The following is a 23,576-nucleotide window of genomic DNA, read 5'->3' on the forward strand; positions in this document are numbered from 1 at the left end:
CTGTTGAAAGCTGAAAGAAGATATTTTAATACCAATGACTTACAAGGATGAATTTGCAAAAAGAGGGTGTATGACATGTGCCTTTTTGAGCTTGCCAGTTCGGATGAATCACTGCACCTTTATGTTTTCTACATTTTTTTTTTTTTCACTCTTGTCGTCCATTTTTCTCACACAATATTCCTGAAAAAAGTCTTCATACTTTGATTTTTTTTTTTGTAGAATAATAAAGAGCTGAAAATCTTTACATTGGCACATGAGAGCACCTCAGCCACTGGACCAGGTCCTTTCCCCACCTGAACTCAGACCTACTTTTCCATGCACTATATTCAGAGGAAGTCACTCTAGAAGGGTTTTTATGAACCCATCTGCACCCTGAATCTTATTTGAAAACCTGCTGAAGGGTTACAGATCTCCACGCTGTGAAGTTCTTTGTCCAAAAGCCTCTTGAGCATAAAGAACCTGTAGGGAGAACTCCAGGGCTTTGTCCTTGAAACACTACGTGGCTGCTTGCACACTTAGCAGTGGCTGGCCATTTTGTGTGTTTCACTCCCTCGCTGCACAATGTAAAAATTGCCTTTCACTAGTGTAGTTTTTACTCACATAGAGAATGAGATTTAATCTAGACAAGTGCATTTTATACTACTTGTGACTAAGAGTGGAAATTCTGTTTTTAGAGAAGGTTTTTCCATAAATGTCATTGAGATTTATACCATCTGTATCAGTAGACAGGATGTGAGATTTCGTAGACTCCCCTAGCAGCTTGTTCCTGGCTTGAGCTCAAGCAGGTCTTATCTATGCATCAAGATAAGCAAGACTCCCTCATGTGTTGTTAGAAGCACAGACTGAAGAAATTCCACAGACTGGTCCTTTGTCTGGCGACCTCAGGCTGATTTCATGAGACAGACAGCAGGGAAGCAGACGATCTAACTACACATGTCCTGAGGCCAGTGAAGACACTAGTATTTAAATGGCCGTGATCTCTATGGAGACTCGAGGCTTTGCTCTATACATATTATTTACCTAGTCTGCAGTGGTAAGGCTTTCACATGAATGCAAGAGTGCAGAGAGGACTTTGCAGCCCAAGCGGTTTCTAATGTGGCGAGGTCACACTCCTGTCATGAGGAAGAGGGTGGGACAAAGCTAGCAAAAGAGCCAAAGAAGGGAGGAATGAAGAGAGGCCAAGAAAAGTGTGCATGGCTCTCAGGAGAACTCTCTTTTATAGGTTTATTTGGATGACTTGAGACTTACAGGGCTTTAAATGTGCAGTTTTGTAGCCAAACCTAATTCTTGATGCTTTACATAACCTCTGATGATGTCGGTGATGGTGAAGGTTTTCTTTTGCCTGCACTGAAGTTGTTTTCACACATGGACTTGGGGACAGTATTGGGTTTCAGGTTTGGGCATTGTTTGAGTAGCCATGCACACACAATTGCATGTTTACCCTTTAAATTTATTTATTTATCACGTATTTAGAATTTCATGCCTAAAATCCTACTTTTCTCAAATGCCCAACTCAGGTTTAGGTTTTACCCCCAACCCTTTTGTCAAGATTCTCATCAGGGAATTCTCCATCCACCCATTTCCTTCCATTTATCCAGTTCAGGGTCACTGGTGGGCTGGAGCCTATCCCAGCCCTGGACAGGTTGCCAATTTGTCATAGGGCTAACACAGAAAGACAAACAACCATTCTTTCAGCCAATGTAGATTAGCCAATTACCTAACCTATGCATATCTTTGGACTTTGGAAGGAAGCTGGAGTACAGTGAAAGATATGTATGTGCATTACATGCAGACTCCCCAAAGAAAGGGCAGCCGACTGGTAGATTTGAAGCCAGGACCTTCTTGCTGTTAGTGAATACCAATGGGAGACTTTAAATATAGTGTTTTTTCAAAGGATTTTCTACAAACCTGAAAAGCTCTAACTAAAAGCATCGCTGATCCACCCTAGCGACTGGTTGAGGTTGAGGTGGGTTAGTGTATACTTGGAAGGTTATGACTTTGATTTTTGCATTGCAGATTTGTTTGTTTATTGCTCCAAGTTTTGAATGAATCTTCAACTTCAGCTCTTTTCAGTTTTATTATTATTCCTTTAAAAAAATGTATTAAAGGAATAAAATCTTGCGTATGCTCTTTTTGTAGTGTGACGATCCAGCCAACATGAGAAATGCTACAAAGAAGTAGCCAAACATAATAAATTCCCCCAGCCTTGCATTTATTGGAGTGCTAGTGTACTGAAAGGTGTTTTTGTCCATCCCCTGTATTCTGCTGATTAAGCCCCACATTGCTAAAGCTGGATTTCATCCATTTGGTATTCCATGCATTTCACGTATGAATTAGACTTTTGTGACGAGAGACCCAACATCTGCGGCTGTATCATCGGACCATGTGCACACAGGCAGTGAACAGAGTTTGCAGTCTTGTACATCATCGAGTCTTAACATTTGCCATTTCAGCGTTCAGAAGCATGGAAAACAGGAACTCTTTATGTGCGTACTTTCTCTGAACGGCAGGGAGCCAAACAGCAAATCTCCAGAGAGTCTCCTCTGTCCAACCCTGTAATAAAACGGCCCCTCAACGCCCCGTAATGACTCCAATTTGGCCCCGGGTTGTGGGTGCCACTAAGCATGTATGTCACCCACCATTTCCCCTCCATGCTAACCACACGTCCTTGCTCCCGCACTCTTTGGGAGTACTTTTAAAGAAGGACCATAACTGGGAGGGACACACGGGAGCAGAAAGCGGGCAATTAGCTTGGAGCTTTCCTTGCTGTGGGTTAGCTCTGCTGGGAAAATAAACTAGATAATAAAATGCTGTTTATTACCCCGAGAGGAAGCTATCAAGAATTCACACTTAGGTTAGATTTAGGTTTTAGACTTTCTCAGGCTCTCTCTTCCTCTATTTTTTCCCGTTTTGTTTTAGTAAACAACTAATTGGCAAAGTTGCATTTAAATTGGACCACTGTTAACTCTAACCACATTGCTTTTAATACAGTGTTAGCTGTAAATATGAGATGAATATTTGGGTGTTCCTTCTATAAACAGGGATTTCTTCTCATAAGGACGACTCCCCGCACTGTCTAATTGTGTGACAGCTTCGAGGCGAGTATGCCACCAATGAGTCATCGTGGCTGCCGATCAGATTGCGATACATTTACCTATAAAGTCAAGCCAGCTTACTCCTAATCCCACTTTGGCTACCAGACACTGCCAATTTGACATGAAAGAAGCACTCAGCTAAAGTTGGAGTTGTTTTTCATCAGCTCTCCCTGGCAGAAAGCAACCTGGTGTGACTGGATGCTAAGCGTGTCTAGAGCAAAAAGAAGTTGGGTTAATATTGTTATCTGTCAACAAGTAGCACTCTGTCATGAATCCATTTGCTTCTGAAAAAGACACTCGATCCTTTTGATTCCACCTTTGCATTTCATTAGCACACATTCCTCGCTGATGTTTTGGCACCGCGGCTGCTTTACTGACATTGCACAGTAAAATGTTTTTATTTCAACAGCCTGGAAATCGTTATGCAGTCTTTTGTGTGAGTCAATATCTGTTGCTTTGCGTTCACACTTTTTTTTTTTCTCTGCAGAATTTTAAGCAACAACAAGATTCAAGATCTCAGAAATGGATCCTTCTTTGGATTATTTGCTTTGGAAAAATTGTGAGTATCGTTATTTCCTCAGCCTGTGATTTAAGAGAGCATTAATGTGTCAATATTAATGCTCTGTTTATAGCACATTGAAAGAAAGCTTTTTTTTTTCTTATGCTTAGGTTGTACAGAAACATAAATCGTCACTAATGCACCTCACATATGTTAGTCTCAAGCTAAAAAAACCCCTCATAGTATTTCATGTTATATCTGACAGTGCATTAGCAGGAGCCATTCATCACTTCCCAAGTGAAGTTTTGGCTTGTGCAGCAGGAGGTTTGTTAAACACACACTGGCATCGTGTCGGCAAAACATCCGAGTCGCCTAAAATGTGACGTTTTGCACACCTAACTTCAATACAGGAAATCTGTCTAAAGTGAAAGACTAAAGATGGTACTAGAAAGGCCTAATTATAGGCATAGCCACTAGGGTTGGTTGTTATCTGCCTGGCAATATACTCTCAGCACACAGCTGCTGGAGTATTCTGGGATGGTTAAAGAGACACCGCGGCAATGAAGTATTGATGGCCGTTGAAATCTGTAAAGAGGAAAGTTTTATAGATGTGTTAAGGCATTTCCAGGTACAGTGGCTTGCAAAAGTATTCGGCCCCCTTGAACTTTTCCACATTTTGTCACATTACAGCCACAAACATGAATCAAGTTTATTGGAATTCCACGTGAAAGACCAACACAAAGTGGTGTACACGTGAGAAGTGGAGCGAAAATCATACATGATTCCAAACATTTTTTTACAAATAAATAACTGCAAAGTGGGGTGTGTGTAGTTATTCAGCCCCCTGAGTCAGCACTTTGTAGAACCACCTTTTGCTGCAATTACAGCTGCCAGTCTTTTAGGGTCTGTCTCTACCAGCTTTGCACATCTAGAGACTGAAATCCTTGCCCATTCTTCTTTGCAAACAGCTCCAGCTCAGTCAGATTAGATGGACAGCGTTTGTGAACAGCAGTCGGCTGGTACCTGATGTTACCAGCCAATGTTGGCTATCTGCTGATCTGTCTGCATCAGCATTGGCAGTTGTGACAGCCGACGAATGAAAATTTTAAAAGTAAAGTAGAGACGAGAAAAACGCCTTCATCCAGCCGTCCTCTCCTGTTGAAACATGTGTTTGGAACGCCACAAACGCATCAAGCAGCTGATCAGAGCAGAGTCAAGTGAAAGCAAGTAAATACTTACACAAAATAAATGTTACGAAAATCTGTTTATGCTTTATTTGTCCCCCCAAAAAATTACCCATGTACAAAACATATTAAATTGCCAAATTCAGAATAGATTTTCAACCTTGACACTAGTGTACAGAATTCTGAATATGACTTTATGTACTGACTGCTGCCTGCGTACACACATTTTAAGAATGTATTGCTGGCATCAAAACATTTTTTTTCCGTTTCAGAATTTAGTTTCAGGTTATTATTTATAATTATATATGAGATTTGACTAACTGGAAATTCACTGCACTCTTTTCTTTTGGAGAGGATACCAGATTTTTGGAAAAGAAGTTTTAATTTGTTATTTGAAACAGTCCTGGGACTTTCATATATCTGGATTCTTTATAGATTCACAGGCGAAGTCTCTATGGACTATTGAATTGGGTCACTTGTTAGTTTTAGTGCTCAGGCCTCGAGGATAAACAGGAGGCTGCATGTTTAATGCTTTAAAAAAATCTTTGATCTTTCTCTACCAAGAAAGCCTTAAAGGCTCTTGTGTATTTTGTCTGTGAGCTTGCAGTTGCCTTGGTTGTAAAATCTGTACTGCCTGACTGTCGCGCTGTGAAACTACAGGCGGGTTTACCTGAAAACTGAGCTTTCATTGCTCCTCACAGACCCCACCTCCTCCAGTCCACTCTCAGCCAGCAAGGTGAGATCACTAAAAGGCTTACTTGCTTTTGTCATTATAAAAGGGCAAGCCAAGGCCAAAGGTGTTAGCAGTGTAATTCCTACATGCTACACCGCTCTGAAATAGTCCTATACTTTACCTCTTACCTTAAGTTGCACTCATTTTTCCTCAAACTCTCAAAGCAGGAAAAAAATGCAGCACAAATCTGTCTGAATGCACTGAGGCTCTCCATCTTGCCAGCCACCCCTCCTTCCTCCCGCCTTCACGGCTTTTCTTTTCCCTTCTTTTTTCACTTTACAAAGGGACTCTCCCTCATTTGGACGGCCTTAATGCAGTGGTGACGACTGAGACAGCAGCTGGCTGTGAGTGCCAGAGAGGGGTAGAGAATCCATTATGCCTCTCAGGCACTCTGCGTGAAATTGCAAAGTAACTGTGGAGACCGCTGTGTTTTGTTGGGGCCAAAGGTGTCTCTGCATGGGAATAAGCCACACAGAATCCCCATTATCTCCCCTCATAGAAATAGGAGCCAACTTGGGCGACCGTCACATGCTAATTCCTTTCTAAATCCAGTGCTGTGGGGGAATTATTGTGGGAAAATGGAGCTAGTATGTGGCGTTTCCTGAAAAACTGTTTGTGAATTCATCAATGGTACTCTGCAAGCAAGCATCACATTCATATAAAGGTAGATATAAATGGGTATTGGAACACAGCCTTTACTTAATAGACTTCAGAAAAGAGGATTCTGCTCATACGGCTCTAATTTGCTTAACCCGTAGGATTCATGTTAGACTATGTAACATTTTAAAATATTGAAACAATTATTACACAAATGAAAGGTTAAGTTATAAGATTTTAAATGACTCATTGCTGAGTTCAGCATGCTTCTAAATCCTAAAAAGTTGCAAATATTTCTACAAACTGGGCATTTTAATAGTAGTATAAAGATCTGAAGATACAGGTTGTGTAGTTTTAAAAGCCTAATTCCAATTTGTGGTTGAGTTCAGACTCCCTTGTACTTTCTTAATAATATGGTACATATTATTGATGGCTGATATTTTTCAGTTGCATGCAAACACACTAATACACACAGTGTGTTTTGGCACTGTCTTGCTTGAATAGTCAGTGCATCTTTGGATGGCAACAGAAAGTCATATATATATATATATATATATTAGGGGTGCAACGATACACAAAATTCACGGTTCGGTTCGATACTTTGGTGTCACGGTTCGATATTTTTTCGATACAAAAAAAATGTTCATGCCTTTTTAATTTGTCATTTATTAAAATTATAAATATATATTTTAACTCAAAAGTACAGTTTTTAAATTTAACCCTAACCCTTGTGCGTGTTTTTTTATTTTGACAGCGAATGCGCACCTGCGGACCACTTATGTGCAGCCCTGGTTATTTAGCTTGTCATATTGCAGCCACAGAAATTATTTTGTCCATGAAACCATAAAGCTGCACTTTCTTTTTGCCTTATAGTCTGATTTGTCATAACTTCTCCGTTTTGTGGTAAGCTTTTCTTTGGCTGTCACTTCTTCACCCTGACCTGTCTTATTTGGCTCAGCAGAACTGAAATGCTTTTACACACGCACTCACATAAGCTCAGCGATTCTCTGCGCGATCAACCTCTCACATGTTTAAGCTGCGGGAGATTTCACTTGTCATGTTTGCATAGTAAGCTAACGATTAATAAGACGATGTCAGAGGAATTGGTGCACAAATTATCATCACTCACAGATCAGTGCTGTCGCTCTCTATACACAGTTCGCACGATTGCAAAGTGAAAGCAAAAAAACAAGCGCAAATTCAAACGCGACTTCAATATGTCACATATTGACAGTGGCTCACCGATGCCAATGACATAATTACCCAGCTACATTTCTGAAAGAATGCAAAAGCATTGACATATATTTTTCCTACAATAGCCCGACGGGCAGGGAAGAGAAAGATTTTGGTAGCCCGACTGAAAAAAATCGCTAGCTCCAGGACGTCGGGCTAGCGATATTGCGAGCCCTGTATCTGATTGAGGAATCACTCATCTTTGGAAAAGAGAGTTTATTACAGAGAAATGTCTCTTTCCAAAATAAAAGCTATACTATCCGCTTCTTCTGGGCTATATTCTCAGCAGCATAAGGAGAATCATGTGCTAACAGCGGTCTAAATGACTCGGCTAAAGTTAGTAGCATGCTTGTTGTTTTTGTCTTTGCACTAGGATGATGTCGGCGTAAATGTGCAGTCATATTCGTTGTGTTCCCACTAGTGCTTTCAGGTTAATCTCGTTGAAATGACCTTAACGCCACAACACGGCAAATCTCCGTTAACGAGCTACCGCCGATCGCCCCGTGCATGGGGCTAGACGGCCAACACGTTAACGAGCTAACTGCGCTAACACACTAGTTCCCACCCATGTAATTGAGCATTGCATGGCACATCCAACATACTGTTTTACTTTAGTCCATGACTCGCTTACCTTCAGGGTCATACGTCACATGAAAACCAAAATAATTCCAAACGCCAGATCTGAATGAGAGTGGGGGAGGTCCATGTTGCAAGGAGAGCTTAACTTCTGTCTTGCTAGCTTGCCCTGCGCTCTTCCTTCTGACGATGCTGTCTGTGTTGAGCGCTCAGTGGATCTGCGCTCGACAGTGCAGCCTAGGCGGAGTAGTCGAACGCAGATTCACTGAGCGCTCAACACAGACAGCATCGTCAGAAGGAAAGTTGATAAAATAAATTACAAATGTTGTATTGTTCGATACATATGCGTACCGAACCGAAAGCACTGTATCGAACGGTTCAATATCGATACGAATATCGTTGCACCCCTAGTATATGTGTGTGTGTATATATATATATGTATGTATGTATATATATATATATATATATATATATATATATAAAATTGGCATTAATGGTGCCTTCATAGAACTGTAAGTTACCCATGTGATGTGCAATAATTCCCCTTGCATTTACCTTGAGACCTGCCTTAATTCTCTGTGGTATAGATTCAACAAGTTTCTCGAAACATTCCTCAGAGACTTTGATCCACATCGACATGATAGATGATCACAGAGTTGCTGCAGATTTGTTCAAATAATGCAAAATTCCTATTCCAGCACATCCCAAAGATGCACTGAGATCTGGTGACTGCATTTAAGTACAATGAGCTCACTGTCATGATCAAGAAACCAGTTTAAGATGTTCAAAGATGCCCTGATGCAGACCCCTTCTGTCAGCTCAAAGCAGTCTGGCCATTCTCCTCTAACCTCTGCCATCAATAGAACTGCCAATTTCTGGATATTTCCTCTTTTTCAGACCATTCTAAACCTTACAGATGGCTGTGTGGAAAAATCCCAGTAGATTAGTTTCTAAAATGCCACGCCGCATTCAAAGTCCCCTAAATCACCTTTCTTCCCCTTTTCCAGGGCTCGGTTTGAAGTTCAGCAGGTCATCTTGAGCATGTGTACATCTTCTTCCTGAATGGTCAAACTTCTCACAGTCTCTCTAAGGGAACGCCCAGCTCCCTCGACAATTTCACAGCCCCGTTAACACAAAAAGCTTTATAGTCTCACTTTCAAATATGCCTCTGTAACATTTTGGCAACAGGAAATATGACATACATGTTTGTGTCTCTGCCACTCCAAAGTGTCAGTCCAGTGCTGCTGTTAAACTGTTAAACCGTGTTCCATAATGTAAGGAAAAGAGTGGGAATCATTCTAGTTTGTATTTATAGTATCACATCAGTGCAGAAGCTGACTGAAATGAGTGTGGTGATAAATAATGTGAGCGACATGGCAGTATGCAGCTCAGTATTGGCAGGTATTGAACCCCAAAAGCGATCATGTTCTAAAAATGATGCTGGTGGTTGGTTGAATAGCGCGAGCTTCTCTCTCTTCAGTGGAAATGCGAGTCTAATGCCAGAAACCTTCCATATTCAATATATAACCCACCATGCCAAAAACAAACTTGGAAAAGAGGCTTTCATTAATCTTATATTTACATGACACATTTTTAATTTGTTTTAACGTGCATATGAGTAACACCTTTGGAAGACAGCATACACGTGCCCTGAAATATTGGCAGCAGCTGCAGATCCACCCTTCAGTTTGTTGCCAGTTCAAGACCAGTGCTGGAGAACACTTGGAAGTATTCAGCCAGCTCTTTCTGAGCATGACAAAAGACGAAACCTGGCGTTTTTCGCCTTGCAAATAGATTTAAAAGGTACCAGGTCATGTGTGGTTGGATGTCTGTGGAATGAGAAGTGTATTTATATTTGGCTAATCCACATACTGGAATAACAGAGAGCTATGGTGTTCTTTTTTTGCTATTAGTAGTAGTGGTTACACCAGCAGATCTAGAGCTCAGACCTCCAGCAGACATTATTTTGTAATTCTCCTGGTTAAAAGCACTCAACACTGAGCTTGACATTAGTCTTTTTGGCAGCTATGCGTTTTGATCATTGAGCCAGATGGAGGGAAAGCGTTCTTTTCTGGCTTCTCTTGGACCCAGTTGAGGTTGCCAGATTGTGTTTGTGTCCTCCAACTGTAAACACTGAAACTCTAAGCAAAGTTTACACAAAAAATAAATTAGCTTCAGCAACAAGCAAATTACCAGACTCAACACGCCTGTTTATGCACCCAGTACACTCTCCAATCTGGCTCTTCCTGGCTGCGACGGCTCTGCAAGGATATTTTTGATTTCTTTGTCCTGCCTTCTCATTTTTCTCTCAACACAACTTCACAGAGAAGCCAGCACATCAAAAGTTTTTAACAAGCAGTAGTTTTGTGTGTGTGTGTTGTTGTTTTTTCAGTCTCTGACTTATCTGTGGCCACATACCTGCCTTCAGATGACAGTTCATTGACATCAAACAGGCAGAGTTACCCAGAGGCCTTTTGTGTGGGTTCAGGTGGCGACTAGAAAGCCTCCTGAACCTCGACTGTAATGAGTGACTTGGCAGTGCCAGCACAGGTGAGCACCGCAGGAAATCTCTGACCGCGAGCCTTTGAACCTCAGGTTTGGGAGGTTTGTGTGCTTGTGTGTGAAGAGAAAGAGAGCAGCTTTGAGGCTCAGGTTGTCCTTGACAACAGCTATGTGGTGACAAAGGGTGTTAAGTTTGAAGAAGGGATCTTGTCACTGGGTTAAACAAAAATTCATGCATAAAAAGTTTTCCTAGCAGGAACCATGTTATTATGGGTGCTGAATGTTGCACAATGAAATGTTAATTTCAGATGATGGCAATGGAGTCTAGTGGTTACACTGACTGTTCTCAAAGTAGAAAACTGGAAAGATTTCAAACTACTGAGCACAAATCTGGAGGTATCTCACAAGCGCAAATGCAAATCCTTTTCTCAAAGCCATATCAAGAAATTTCAAGAAAATTTGCAGCAACCAGATATATACAGAACGATGTTTTATTTCAAGCCGAGAGTGTTCGCAGATGTTCTTTCTGATCAGCAGTGTTCCTCGCTTTAACTAAAGAACGGTAAACTTATAACTGTTTTGTTAAGGAGACTTGGATGATTGATTAGCAACACCGTTGCAGTTGTGCTGTCTTATTGCTGTTTGCACTGCTCAAATCTTTTCATTTTTCCACAGGGACCTGCGGAGTAACATGATCAGTCATATTGAACCAGGAGCTTTTCTTGGCTTGCCAGCACTAAAGCGACTGTGAGTATTTCTGTAGCTCTGCTGTCTCTTTAATGTGGTTTCTCTATGTGTGTGTGTGTGTGTGTGTACTCCATATTCCCACATTCAGGCCCTCAGGGATTGCCGAGGTGTTCTTGTTTTTAAACCTTTCAAAGGATTGCCTTAGTTATATTTCAGTTGAGAACAGAATCTTGTTAGGAGACAGATTTTGTTCAGCTTGTCTTCTCTTAAACTATTAATTGAAATTGTGTTTTGTTGGTCACATGTTATTTTAACCCTTTAAAGCCGGTCGGAGCGGGCACGCTCGGTTTTGCGTAACTATTTTTAAATCCCGGTAGCTCTGCAACCACGTAAACTAGCGCAATAATTTTTTTGCATATGAAACCGGAGGAGTTGTACTTACATCTTATGCCATCAGCTTGTCCTAGGTCACGGTTTCCTTCCACATATAGCTTTGCAAAAATTGCATAAAAAGCGCTTGCAGCAACAAAAACATAATATTCAAGAAACACGCTTTGCCGATCCGATCAGCTGTTTGTAACACTTCCTACGTCCATCAGCGCGAACTATCGCATATCCGCCATGACCTGCCCGACACCGGAAGTGACATCATTTTCGTAGAAATGTAGTTTTTTACCATCAGGGCCTTGTAAGGCTATACTGGTGTTTTTAAAAGTTATGTTTGACTTTATGACTTTCTGTGTCGTTTCTGGGATGCTTAGAAGTCAAATTGCACTGCTGGAAATAGTTTATTTTGATGCATATGCTTTTTTTTTTGCAAATTTGCATTATAATACTTATTTTAGTTTTTCCTGCAGTATATAAAAATTGCTGAATTTCAAAAATAAAACTATGAAGACACTCAAAATAAATTTCCTGTGGTGGGATACTACCGTATTTCCCGGACTACAGAGCACCTGAATATTAGCCGCACAAGCTAAAATCAGGGGAAAATCCTGTTTTGTACATACATTAGCCGCACCTGACCAAAAGCCGCAGGTGTTTCAATGTTGACTTATCATATGTAAGAGAATATGCACAAAGGGAATTGTCAGGAAAGAGATGGCTGTTTGGAGACACACCCCTTTTATTAATATTTTGAAAAACAAGTTATGGGTACATATTTGCATAACTTTTTAGGTATGTGTACAAGTACCGGTAATTACAAGTACGAAACATGTACTGTGCTTCATAAATGAGTAACAAATGTAGTACATAACAATAACCTACAGCACACCAGAAAAATAGATTCAGACTACCTTTTAGGCTCAGGTGCAGTGACACGGCTTTAACAAGAAGAAAAGTCAGCCATTCACCATCTTTCTCTTCTTCCTGCGCACTAAAACCACCAAAGTCCTCTTCTCCAGTGTCGGATACGAACAGGCTCAGGGTGGCTTCGTTATCCACTCTCAGCTTCTCTCCTTCGTTGTCACTTTCAAAACCAAACAAATCCTCGTTGTCAGTGTCAGAGTCGAACACCCTCAGAAGGGCCGTGGCGGTGTCCTCCTCTCCATCATGCAGCAGTCCAGCCCTTCGAAATCCGTTGGTGATCGTGGATGTTTTCGCACTTTTCCACGCTGTCAGATTCCACCTGTGGAGTTGAGCATAACTTGCTTTTCGCAAGTTTATCGCCGCTCATCATCCACGCCTCCCGCTGAACGCGTAACGCTACTTTGAAGTTTGTTTTTCGCGCTACTTCTACGGCACTATGTTGCCTGGCGGATGGACATGTGACCAACATACCACTCTTGAACCCTGTGTGTCTGATCACATGCCCTTCCGCCAAGCAACGTAGTGCCGTACAACAGCGGAACAAACAAAACAAATATGACAAAAATCATGGACAATCCATAGAAAAGCCGCACCTGACTAAAAGCCGCAGGGTTCAAAGCTTGTGCAAAAAGTAGCGGCTTATAGCCCGACAATTACGGTATTTTGTGCAACTTTTTTGTATTTACAGTTTTGAGGGATAAGCCTCTTTAATTTCTCTAACTAGAAATATATGTTTAAAAAAACAAAAACGATTTTCAATTTTTTTTGTAGTTTATTGCACTTTTTTGCAATTTATGTAATTACTATACACTTAATGCAGACATATTATTAAAATTTGGGCTATAATGGTTGTATTGATGTATAGCAACTTGAAATGCTCCCAAAAATGGCACTACAGCATGTAAATATATAATATAAGCTCTGGAGGACTTGGTTCTATGGTAGGTCTTAAAGGGTTAAACTATTTTCTCCTAGTGATTTGAAAAACAATGTTATTGCTTGAAATCCACAGATTTTTTACTAGGAGTTGGTCAGAGTCCAATTCTGGTGCTTTCTCTCTGCATTTGTTCTCTCAAGAGCAGTTGTTCTAGCACCTATAATGGTTAAGAAGCTACTGGCACAAGTCTTTCTGAGTTTCTTAAACAGTAAAACATAGTATTTCAAAGAACTTTGAATTTCAGTCTATGTGGGAGTTACTTAACAGCAAAGATGTGTAACTTCGTGTGAAAAAAGCTTTTTGAAAACCTGATTTTTAGGTAAAGTCAGCAGGAAGTTTCAGGTTATCTTTTCTTCTTGAAGATCAGTTATGTAACCTCAGATTGAGCTTTTTGTTCTTTAAAATAAAGTGTTTTGATGTGAACTGATGAATTCACGAACACGGGAGACGTGCGTCATCATCTCGTGCCTGCCATGTTGTTAATGCCACTGCACGCAGTTCAGACTTGTGCTGTGTTGTAAATGTTATGTAAATGTTACTGGGAATGACCCTGTTAGGCTGCCTTCACAACAAATTAACGGGAAAAAAAAGTTCTCGTCTGAATCGGGCTTATTGCTACTGGGTTGTTTTGTCTGGTCAGACATCACAGCACACACCGTGCAGACTTATATTTTTTCGCACTCAGACGTCTTTTAGCACGTATGCGCGTGTGATGTCTATGAATATCTACGGAGGATAACTCTGATATGCAGAAAACGTAACTCTCAACTCCATCTGGGTGCCGCGTGCTTGTTTAGGGCGTCGAACGTAAGCGCGTCGCCGCGTGTTTCCCTTTTTGTGGATGTGCGCGCATGAGAGCGAGAGCAAGAACACAGCATGAATTGGAATGATCCGACAGCACCCAGTCCCTGCCAACACAAACTTGAGCTTGGCTGCTGCTGTAGAGCAATAAGAACGAGACGGGAAGGCAGTCAGCTCCTCGGATCAGAATTGGCCCCGTTTCCTCCTCGATGCATATTCTCTGATGGATACGTGCCTGTCTATATGTCCTCTGCATATTAAAATCTAAAACACACACAGATATCGTTAAAGGCCTTTCTTATCGCCACAGAGATCATCGTGGAAACACGTGCTCCAGTTTACAGTTTGGCTTTGTAGCAAAGTTTAATTGGCCCCACCGCCTGTCTCAGTTCATTTCAAAGGGTAACAGTCACTCGGCTGTGAAAGGGAGGGAGCACAGAAGAGCAAAGGAGACGATGAGGTAGTACTGGACTCTGGGAATGTAAACACAGAAGCCCTACATCAAGGCTTGGCATTACAAGCGACACATTCGCTCGGCTTTTTTAATATACATTTTTTATTTATTTATTTTTTGTGAAAAATAGGAGTGGAGTTAATTTGCAGACTTTGCCAGTTTTTATGGCTCATTCATATGTCATAAGTTTTGCCAGGGTTTGTAATGTCATGAAACGCCTCAGAAACTTGGCACGTAATGCTTTAGCCCTTATCTTTGACTTTACTGTAGCCCCCTCCCCAATCGCCTAATTAGAGTTTTCCCATCCTCACTTCAAGATGTGCCATTTGGAGGCCTCATTTATCTTGCGTGCCATGTCACAGAGCACAGGAGCATTTAAAGCGAAGGCTGCAGATTGAAGGCCACAATAAAAAGCTCACATTTACACATCTTAAAGGAAAGATTGTGCTGCAGAGAAGAGAAACAAGTTTCCAAACTCCTTGAGAGTGTCCCCACTTTTCACTCGTGCCAGAATATTTACACTGTTGTACACCACACGCAGATCAACTTCAGGGCTCCAAAACCCTGCATTAAAAATGGTCCAAAGCATTCATTACTCAGTATTTATTAGGCTCCAGAAACACTTGTTTCAAAGCCCACAGCTCTTCACTGTAGCTTCAGTGCAGGTTTTTCCATTAGAGTGCACACTGAGACGACTTCCAGCATCACTACAACATCATTACGGTTGTGTGTGTGTTTTTCGGGCTTAGGAACGTTCGCTCCAAATCAAAGAGAGACGTTATATAACTGTTTTGACAGGCGATGCGGCGCTCGTGTCGATGAGAAGACAGAATGCGTAAAAACTGGCGCATGTCTCCACTGAATTTGTGTTCAGCCCGCACCAGTGACAAGTTTAAAAAGAAAAAAAGATGTTAAGACGGGTATAATAATGATCTCTCTTACAAGAGAGCTAACATCTGATCTAGACGTAGTCAGCTGCTCCCAGCTGGGTTTCTTTATTCACGCTGAGAGCTTGGGTGTAGGCCGCGCTGCTGGTTACAACCCCGTGGGCCAAGATAAGTATATCCCTTACCTGACTTTACACACAGTTCACACACTCAATTTCTCCACACTAAAACATTTAAGCAGACTTCTCCCAACACTACAGCATTCTCAGACCCTATGGATTCCTTTAGGCTCGGCGCTCCTTACTCGGCATTCCTCCCAACAGCTGAACGATTCCCACTCGAACCTTATCACATCGGGCTATTTTTGCTTCAGCTCCTCAAATGTGCTGCTCTGGAGCGCTCCTCTGTGCTGTTTAATTTGCTGCGTGCCTGTGGCCAAAAGACATGCATGTGACTTCACTCAGTAACAAAGTGACACTTTTTTTTTTTTGGTTTTTAGCTATTTTAACAAATATTCTCGAGGCTCCTGGTGTAGCTGTAACTTTAGCAGTTGAATCCAGGCGATAACCGGAGATGAAAGTACGCCCGCCTCACTTCTATATCCTTCCCATGACACACAAATTTGGCAGGCCCGCAAAAGGAGGCTTTTTCTTTACTTCCAAGTGAAACTAATAACCTCACACCGTAAAAGTCCACGGCCGGCACCTTAAGGCGCAACACCAATAATTACATAAATTCTGGGATGCTAGGATATACCTGCCAGCTGTTTTTCAGGTATCATTTTTGCATTAGTATCACCTTCCTCAAGCACCCGAACATATAGTTTTGCTGGCGGCAAGCTGAGGTAACGATCTGCCTTTTCTCACTGGCTCTTGTTTCATTTCTTGCCACTTTGTAACAATTGGTTTCCTCGCACAGAGGTTTATATGTTACAGCTATAACAAGGGTTTGATTCAATGCTGTCTCCCTGGAAACTGAAAAATTGCCACCTTGCTTTCTTGTTTTGAAGTAGGTTTTTGGATAATGTTAAAAGCTTAAATTAATGTTATTATTGAACCAAAGACCTACAGTCTACATCTAGTAGATTATAAGGATATACCATTCCCCTCTTCTCAGTATTATATTTTAGTGCCATTGTTTTGGGTTTCTGGGTCGCAGCATTAATTCAGAGGTTTTGGTCTCACCTCCATCATTAGCCTTGGTCCCAGTCACAGCTGTATTTGGAAAAAATACAAATCTTGTTAGACGCCACAATGTGGCAACTAAGTCAGTTTCCCTCTGACAGCATGCCAGAAACACAGCTTAACCAGAATGCTAACAGTGCTTAGTTGCACTACTGTTACTAGATTTATGTGTTAATGAAAGAAGTAGTTAATCCACTGAAACATTTTACTTTTTATTATTTTAGTTTATTGAGGTCTTTGGACATCAGAAAATATTCAGTACTTGCGCAATAAAATGCGTCTTTATTATTGTAATTATTAGCTGTAGTAGTATTGAGGTTGTATAAACATCTTTATGTATATCCCTTGATGATGATTATATCTGCTGAAGGCGGTGTGCTCCAGCTGACCTGGACCTTCCTTCGGTGAATATTTCTGAATGTTGGTAGAGTCAGTGTAATTCACAGAGGCAGCCTCCATCTTTTCCCCGTTAAGCCCCTGAACCGTCTCCGAGTTTCCTTTTTGAAAGAGTCTCTGACACTTCCATCTGATGTTTGCAAGAGACATCATGTCAGGTCACATGAAGGGGAGAAACACACACTTTTCCTGCATTTGACATTAATCACGGGTGATTAATCACCTACCACAGTGTTGCTGTGCCTTTGATGTGTAGGTTCCCCCCGCAGGCCCACACAGACATTATCTAAAATCACCTTGGAAGTTGTAAGCCTGTCGGCTGAATTTGGAGATCTCTGTCTCAACCTGCCTCTGTTGAACTTGGCTTTTTTCTTTTAAACCTACTGTTTTTTTTATCTCAGCAACTCAGCAGCGTTTCTCGAGGTGTTCATTTATGTTCTAATACATTTGCAGCTCAGATGAAGACAACTCGATGATCTTTTAGCCCAGTGGTCCCCAACCTTTTTTTTTTTCTGGCATACTTTTCAAGTAACTTTAGTAAAACTCATTTAAACTGGATGCGGACGACTTTCAGCTTACGGCTTCTCAGTTATTGTTACCATTGAGGTTGAAAGACCTCAGAGGAGGAGATTCAAGTAGTCAAGGATGGTAATGTGACAGTGGAGGATACCAGGGATAGGGTGATCTTCTGTAGCGACTCTTAAAGGCATCAGCTGAAAGAAGAAAGAGAAGATCTGTTATGTTCAGTCTGATTTCTTTATCTATACAATTAGCTAGTGAACTCCTAGGGATTTAAATTATTTGTTTATTTTTTGATCATTACTTATCTACTGTAATACAATTTGTCTGCTGTTTTGTGCCAATTAACTTTTCTGTCTCACTTCATTAAACGTAGTAGTACAGCTAATCTCTGAGTACCCCTGGTTAAGAGTCACCGTGGTAGAACAACACGGCTCTTAGATTGGTTTATTTTTTCAGCTGTCAAACAAATAAAATGTCATTCTTCTTCTGTGTGCACTGCAGAGACCTGGCCAACAACAGCATCAGCTGTCTGAACAGCGACATCTTTAAAGGTCTATCCAGTCTGATCCGACTGTAAGTCATTTGCACTGCTGTGAATGTGATCTAGTCATGTCTTTATAGTACATCCCAAATAAAACCTCTTTTTTTTCTCCCCTCTCAGAAACCTTACAGGGAACATGTTCTCTTCATTGGCTCAGGGGACCTTTGACAGCTTGGTGTCTCTGAAGGCGCTGTGAGTATGCTCAGCTTGAAAAGAAACTTCATGCACGTGGCCATTGTCAGTCTGTTTGATGGTGCTCGATCACCTAAACTGACCCCAGGTGTTGTTTTTGTCCATCTCCAGGGACTTCAAGACACCTTACCTGCTGTGTGACTGCAACCTTCTCTGGCTGCTGCGCTGGATCAAAGACAGGAAAATCTCTGTAAGGAACACAGAGTGCTCCTACCCACAGTCTCTACAGGGTCAGTCAGTTACCTCCATCAGGCCGGAGCTCTTTACATGCGGTACGGAGACACACATGCACACGTTAAAATATAATCGTTTGAACATCCTGCAACAGAACTGCATCATTTTAATTGCCGCTGACTCGAATCTGCCATTTGTCCTGTCTTAAACATGTCTAAATAACTGAGCAGCAGCTCAGACGACTGTACAGTCAAAATGCTGCGCTGTCCCTTTAACGTCTCTGTTTTGGTATCAGTGAGGTTAGTGTTTGGGTAACAGGGGCTTGTGCAATGACACGGGAGATAAGACAAGGGCTGCCCAGGCCAACGCTGCCTTTGTTTGTACTTGCTCATGTCTTATCGGTTTGGCACTCATCTCAGTGAGGGATTATGAAATGTATGGCGTAGATTTAGCAGAAGCTGCTGGCCTGACATGAATTACGAGTGGCACTAAAAGTACTGAGAATTTAAAGATGCAGTTTTAACTTGTATAGTAAACAGAACTGGAAAAATGAGCGACGCTTCATTTTTATTTTGAGAAATACCGCCTGACTCGCCTGCTTGTTTTCCTCAGACGCTCCACTCGAGCTGCCCTCCTTCCAGCTGACCCCATCCCAGCGGCAGGTCGTCTTTCAGGGGGACAGCCTGCCGTTCCAGTGTCAGGCCTCCCTCGTGGCAGAGGACATGCAGGTGCTGTGGTACCACAGGGGCCACATGGTCAAGCCTGATGCCACTCAAGGCATCTTCATTGAAAAGCGCATTGTGCAGAACTGCTCGCTGATTGCCAGGTATGAAGATAGGTGTTCGTGTATTCTGCAGTTCATAGGAATTTATATAGCCACCTTGACCAATTAACATAAAATATATTATATTTTCATGGTTTCCATCAGTGCATTGACCATCTCAAACATCCAACCTGGTTTTACGGGCAACTGGGAGTGTCGGGTCAGGACAAGCAGGGGAAACACCACCAGGACGGTCCACATTGTGGTGCTGCAAAGTTCAGCCAAGTACTGCGTCCCTGAACGTGTCTCCAACAACAAGGGAGAGTTCAGGTGGATACTTATTCCTTTTTTTTCTCTTTTTAAACTTAAAACCACTTAAAACTCAAAAATCCAGTGTGATGGAATATACCAAAGGTGAAGTAATAAATAATTTCCTTTGTGATTGAAGTGTATTCTTGCTGTGTTGGAGCAGTTGCGTTATTGTGCAAGCAGCACCCCCTTGTGGCCAAACGGTGTTACTCCTTCAGTTACCAGATTGGACCTATTTTGGCTCACATGACACAGCCTGAAGAGGAAATAAACAGCAATTTATTTAAATCCTCCCAGGTGGCCACGCACCTTAGCAGGGATCAGAGCCTACCTGCCCTGCAACCGACTGCCATCGAGCGGAAGCACGTACTCGGGCAGCTCCAGTGAAGAGCAGCGGGCTTGGCGTTACTGTGATCGCGAGGGCCAATGGGCAGAAGAGGATTATTCCCGCTGCCAGTTTCAGAAGGATGTCACAAGATTCCTCAATGTCATCAACCAGGTTTGTATCTGGCCATTCAGGCTGTGATTTGATGGTTTTGAGCTTCCTCGTACCTGTGGCCCACAGCTCTCTATTCATGCCCAGTTTTGTTTTTCCTAGATGCCTCTAAATGAGAGCAATGTGGTGACTATAGCTCAACGCCTGTTTGTCTACACGAAGGATGCTGCCAACTTCTCAGACAAGATGGATATCATCTTTGTGGCTGAGATGATCGAGAAGTTTGGGAAGTTTGTTGAGAAGTTTAAAGACGTAAGTGGATGTGCTTATGTGTTCACATTTAATTGTTTCTCTTTTAAAAACTTGGAGTATGCACTGCTGAGTTGGATGTAGTTGGAAATCTTGTTGTGTCTCTTTGTCTCCTAGCTGGGTCAGGTGATGGTCAGCATGGCCAGTAACCTGATGCTGGCCGACGAGAGGGTGTTGTCGATGGCTCAGCGTGAAGCCATGGCCTGCTCCCGCATCATCGCCTGCCTCCAGAAGATTGCCGCTTACCGCCCAGCTACACCTCAGGCCTTCCCCCTGGTTAGCCTCACCAACAGCATTTAGACATGTTGCACTACAGATTATGTGTAACGCAGAGCTGCATTTGACTCTTTCTGTTGTCCTTCCAGACCTCCCCTAACATTGCACTGGACGTCCACTTTGTCAAGGTCAGCGACTGGAATGGTATGTCCTGCGTGTTACTGCAGAGGGCCATCCCTGAGCGCCCCATCGGCCAGGACCGCCAGCTCACCTTCAAATGTAACACAAGCAGCTCGTTTTCCAGCATCTTTTACAAGGTCAGCTCCTGCCAGGAAAAAAAACTAGTTTGCAGTTTCATTAGGCGGAACTTTTATTTGTGGACAGCTTCTGAATTTATAAATGAATTCATCAGATTTTAGTCGTAACAGCGTCTTTTGAGTAGTTTAACATGACAAGTTGTTCTTTCATTGTGTTTTTTGTCTTTATAGAGCACTGCAGCGGAGGCTTCCCTGCAGTTTCCCCAGTCTCTCCTTACTGAGGCTGTACCTCCTGGGCAGCCAGAGGACACGGTCTACAAGCTCCACCTACTTGGCTTCCACAATGGCAAGTTTTTTCCATCCACTGGCAACTCCTCCCAACTTGCTGATGGAGGGCGGAGGAGAAGTGTAGCCACACCTGTCATCATGGCCAAGATAGGTGAGTCGTGATGTTGCAGGCATAGTGGTAAACCCTAACCTGACAAAAGGTCAGCTCTTCTAATCAACAAGGACACATTATCAGGAAACAAACTGAAAACTTAAAGTGCTTTACCCCACTGTGTACTTGGCATCAGATGGCATGACTCCACGCGTCCTGAAGACCCCCGTTAATGTCACCCTGCGCCTGTTTGCCCGCGGCTCAGATGCTGTGTCCGCCTGCTGGAACTTGAGCCAGGCGGGAGGTCAGGGAGGATGGCAGAGCGACGGCTGCCGCATATTAGACCATCACGACAATTTCACAACCATATCATGCAACTCTCTGGGCAACTATGGCCTGCTTATGGTAGGTTGGGCTGCCTCTTTATGTTCACTGGGGAGTTTGTGAGGCGATCAGCACCCGTGTGCACAGTATGACCTCACTGGCCCTCTAGTATATCTCTTTATGATCTCATTCTTGTTTCAGGATCTCAGCGCTATGGAATATTCCTCGCCAAGCATTAAGCCACTGCACCCGGTTATCTACGCCACCACTGTCATACTCCTCCTGTGCCTGGCCACCATTATTATAAGCTATATCTACCATCACAGGTAAGAGAATAAACCAGTGGTATTGAACGGCTTTCCATTAGCCCCCTTGTCTCATTCATAGCTCTGCAATCTGTTGTTTCTGCGACTGCAGGTCTGTCCGAGTGAGCCGGAAGTTTTGGCACATGTTGATCAACCTCTGCTTCCACATCTCCCTCACCTGTGGGGTTTTTATAGGTGGCATCAATCAGACGCGATTCTCAAGCGTCTGTCAAGCAGTGAGTATACAGCGCCCGCACACTCTGAGCCTCTCCCAGCCTCCCCGCCGCATTTGCTTCCACTTTGAATGTTTTCTAGGAATAAGAAGTTGAAAAAGTTGCCTTTGGCTAAAATCACTGCACTTGTGAAACTCTGAGGGTGGGGTGGCATAGAAAGATACTGTAGCTCGTTTCATGGCTTGAGGCAACCCTGCACCTCTCCTCAAGGTGTGCTGGAGTGGGACGCACTACTTTTTTAAATTGCACCAATCTGGATGCAAGACCTTGTTGATTTATTGAATGTGCTTTGATGTAAAATGATATTTTCTAATGTTAATATCCAACTCAATGTGATGATGTCTTAAGCAGAAGATGCACTAAACAAAAATATCTACAGTGTGCTCCGTTCTCTTACTTTTATCGATTAAAGAATAGAGCTGAAGAGGCACATTTTGTCATACTGACACTCACTGATTTCGCTGCTACTATAATGGTCCATTCTCTCCTAGGTGGGCATTTTGCTGCACTACTCCACTCTCGCTACCACTCTCTGGGTGGGTGTGACTGCAAGGAACATTTACAAGCAAGTGACGCGCAAGGCCAAACGCTACGAGGAGCTGGACGAGCCACCGCCACCGCCGCGGCCAATGCTGAGGTTTGACTCTCTCACCGCAGCAGATGTGTGGCAAAAGTGGTGCCTTTTTAAACTACACCCTCCAAATGATAGCCTTGTCAACCGTCTGAACATGTAGTAATTCTACTAATGGCTTCAGAGCTTTTGTTTCACCCAGTTCTATCTTTTTATTATCCTGGAAGTGAAGAAATGAACCAGAGCTTCACTTATTTTGTGCCTGCTTCCTTTGCAGCATGTGTGGATCGCACAGGCGCAGTTGAATTAATAGCAGTACAGCAAAATCCGTATGCTTGTAAATACCACATAAACTAGACTCAGGCTCTTTAACTGTTCAGATAAACAGGACTGTGCATTTTGTCCGTTGAGATGTGTGCGTGTGATTCTTCCTGTGCATAAATCTGTAGCAGCAGGCAGCTTTTATAATGTGAACCAAGCTTGAGCTGTCGTGTGTTTTTTACACAAATTACAGACGTAGCGCAGGACACGCTACGCTGTGTCATAAAACTTATCTGTATATATACTCAGCATACCTTCCCTTAAATGTGTATATGACATTTCTGTTGTTATATGTGGCCACATTTTAGTGAGGCTGCCACCACACGGTGTCACTGTAGAAGCCCGAAGCATCACCTGATCTCTTTTATTTCCTTCATGCCTATTTTATCATTCAAAGACTGAAACAGAACTACCTCTCTTTCCTTTCTCCAAAAGGTTCTACTTAATTGGCGGAGGGATACCCATCATAGTCTGTGGGATCACTGCTGCAGCAAACATCAAAAACTACGGCAGCCAGATCAATGCGCCACAGTAAGTAGAACTTTAGTCATTAAAGTTTCCTTCTCTTGGTTTGATTTCATGGAAACGCCGTGCCATTTTATCTGGTCAACAGATTCACATATTTTTCTACCTTCTGTCTTTAAGAGA

General features: G+C 42.5%; 1 protein-coding gene across 2 annotated transcripts in view; it reads left to right on the forward strand.

Moving 5' to 3' along the window:
• Positions 1-23,576, forward strand: part of adgra3 (adhesion G protein-coupled receptor A3) — a 31,140-nt gene that overhangs the window by 5,226 nt on the left and 2,338 nt on the right. For both annotated transcript variants that reach the window (XM_082520080.1, XM_082520079.1), the window contains exons 2-18: positions 3,583-3,654; positions 11,095-11,166; positions 18,100-18,171; positions 18,260-18,331; positions 18,443-18,603; positions 19,118-19,331; positions 19,434-19,598; positions 19,875-20,076; positions 20,176-20,325; positions 20,440-20,598; positions 20,688-20,855; positions 21,027-21,234; positions 21,371-21,579; positions 21,700-21,824; positions 21,916-22,039; positions 22,528-22,673; positions 23,364-23,459. In XM_082520080.1, coding sequence (XP_082376206.1) covers positions 3,583-3,654; positions 11,095-11,166; positions 18,100-18,171; positions 18,260-18,331; positions 18,443-18,603; positions 19,118-19,331; positions 19,434-19,598; positions 19,875-20,076; positions 20,176-20,325; positions 20,440-20,598; positions 20,688-20,855; positions 21,027-21,234; positions 21,371-21,579; positions 21,700-21,824; positions 21,916-22,039; positions 22,528-22,673; positions 23,364-23,459 — 2,415 coding nt within the window. The remainder of the gene's footprint in view (positions 1-3,582; positions 3,655-11,094; positions 11,167-18,099; positions 18,172-18,259; positions 18,332-18,442; positions 18,604-19,117; positions 19,332-19,433; positions 19,599-19,874; positions 20,077-20,175; positions 20,326-20,439; positions 20,599-20,687; positions 20,856-21,026; positions 21,235-21,370; positions 21,580-21,699; positions 21,825-21,915; positions 22,040-22,527; positions 22,674-23,363; positions 23,460-23,576) is intronic.

The sequence above is a fragment of the Aulonocara stuartgranti genome (assembly GCF_965226115.1).
Source record: "Aulonocara stuartgranti genome assembly, chromosome: 3".
Classification (NCBI taxonomy): domain Eukaryota; kingdom Metazoa; phylum Chordata; class Actinopteri; order Cichliformes; family Cichlidae; genus Aulonocara; species Aulonocara stuartgranti.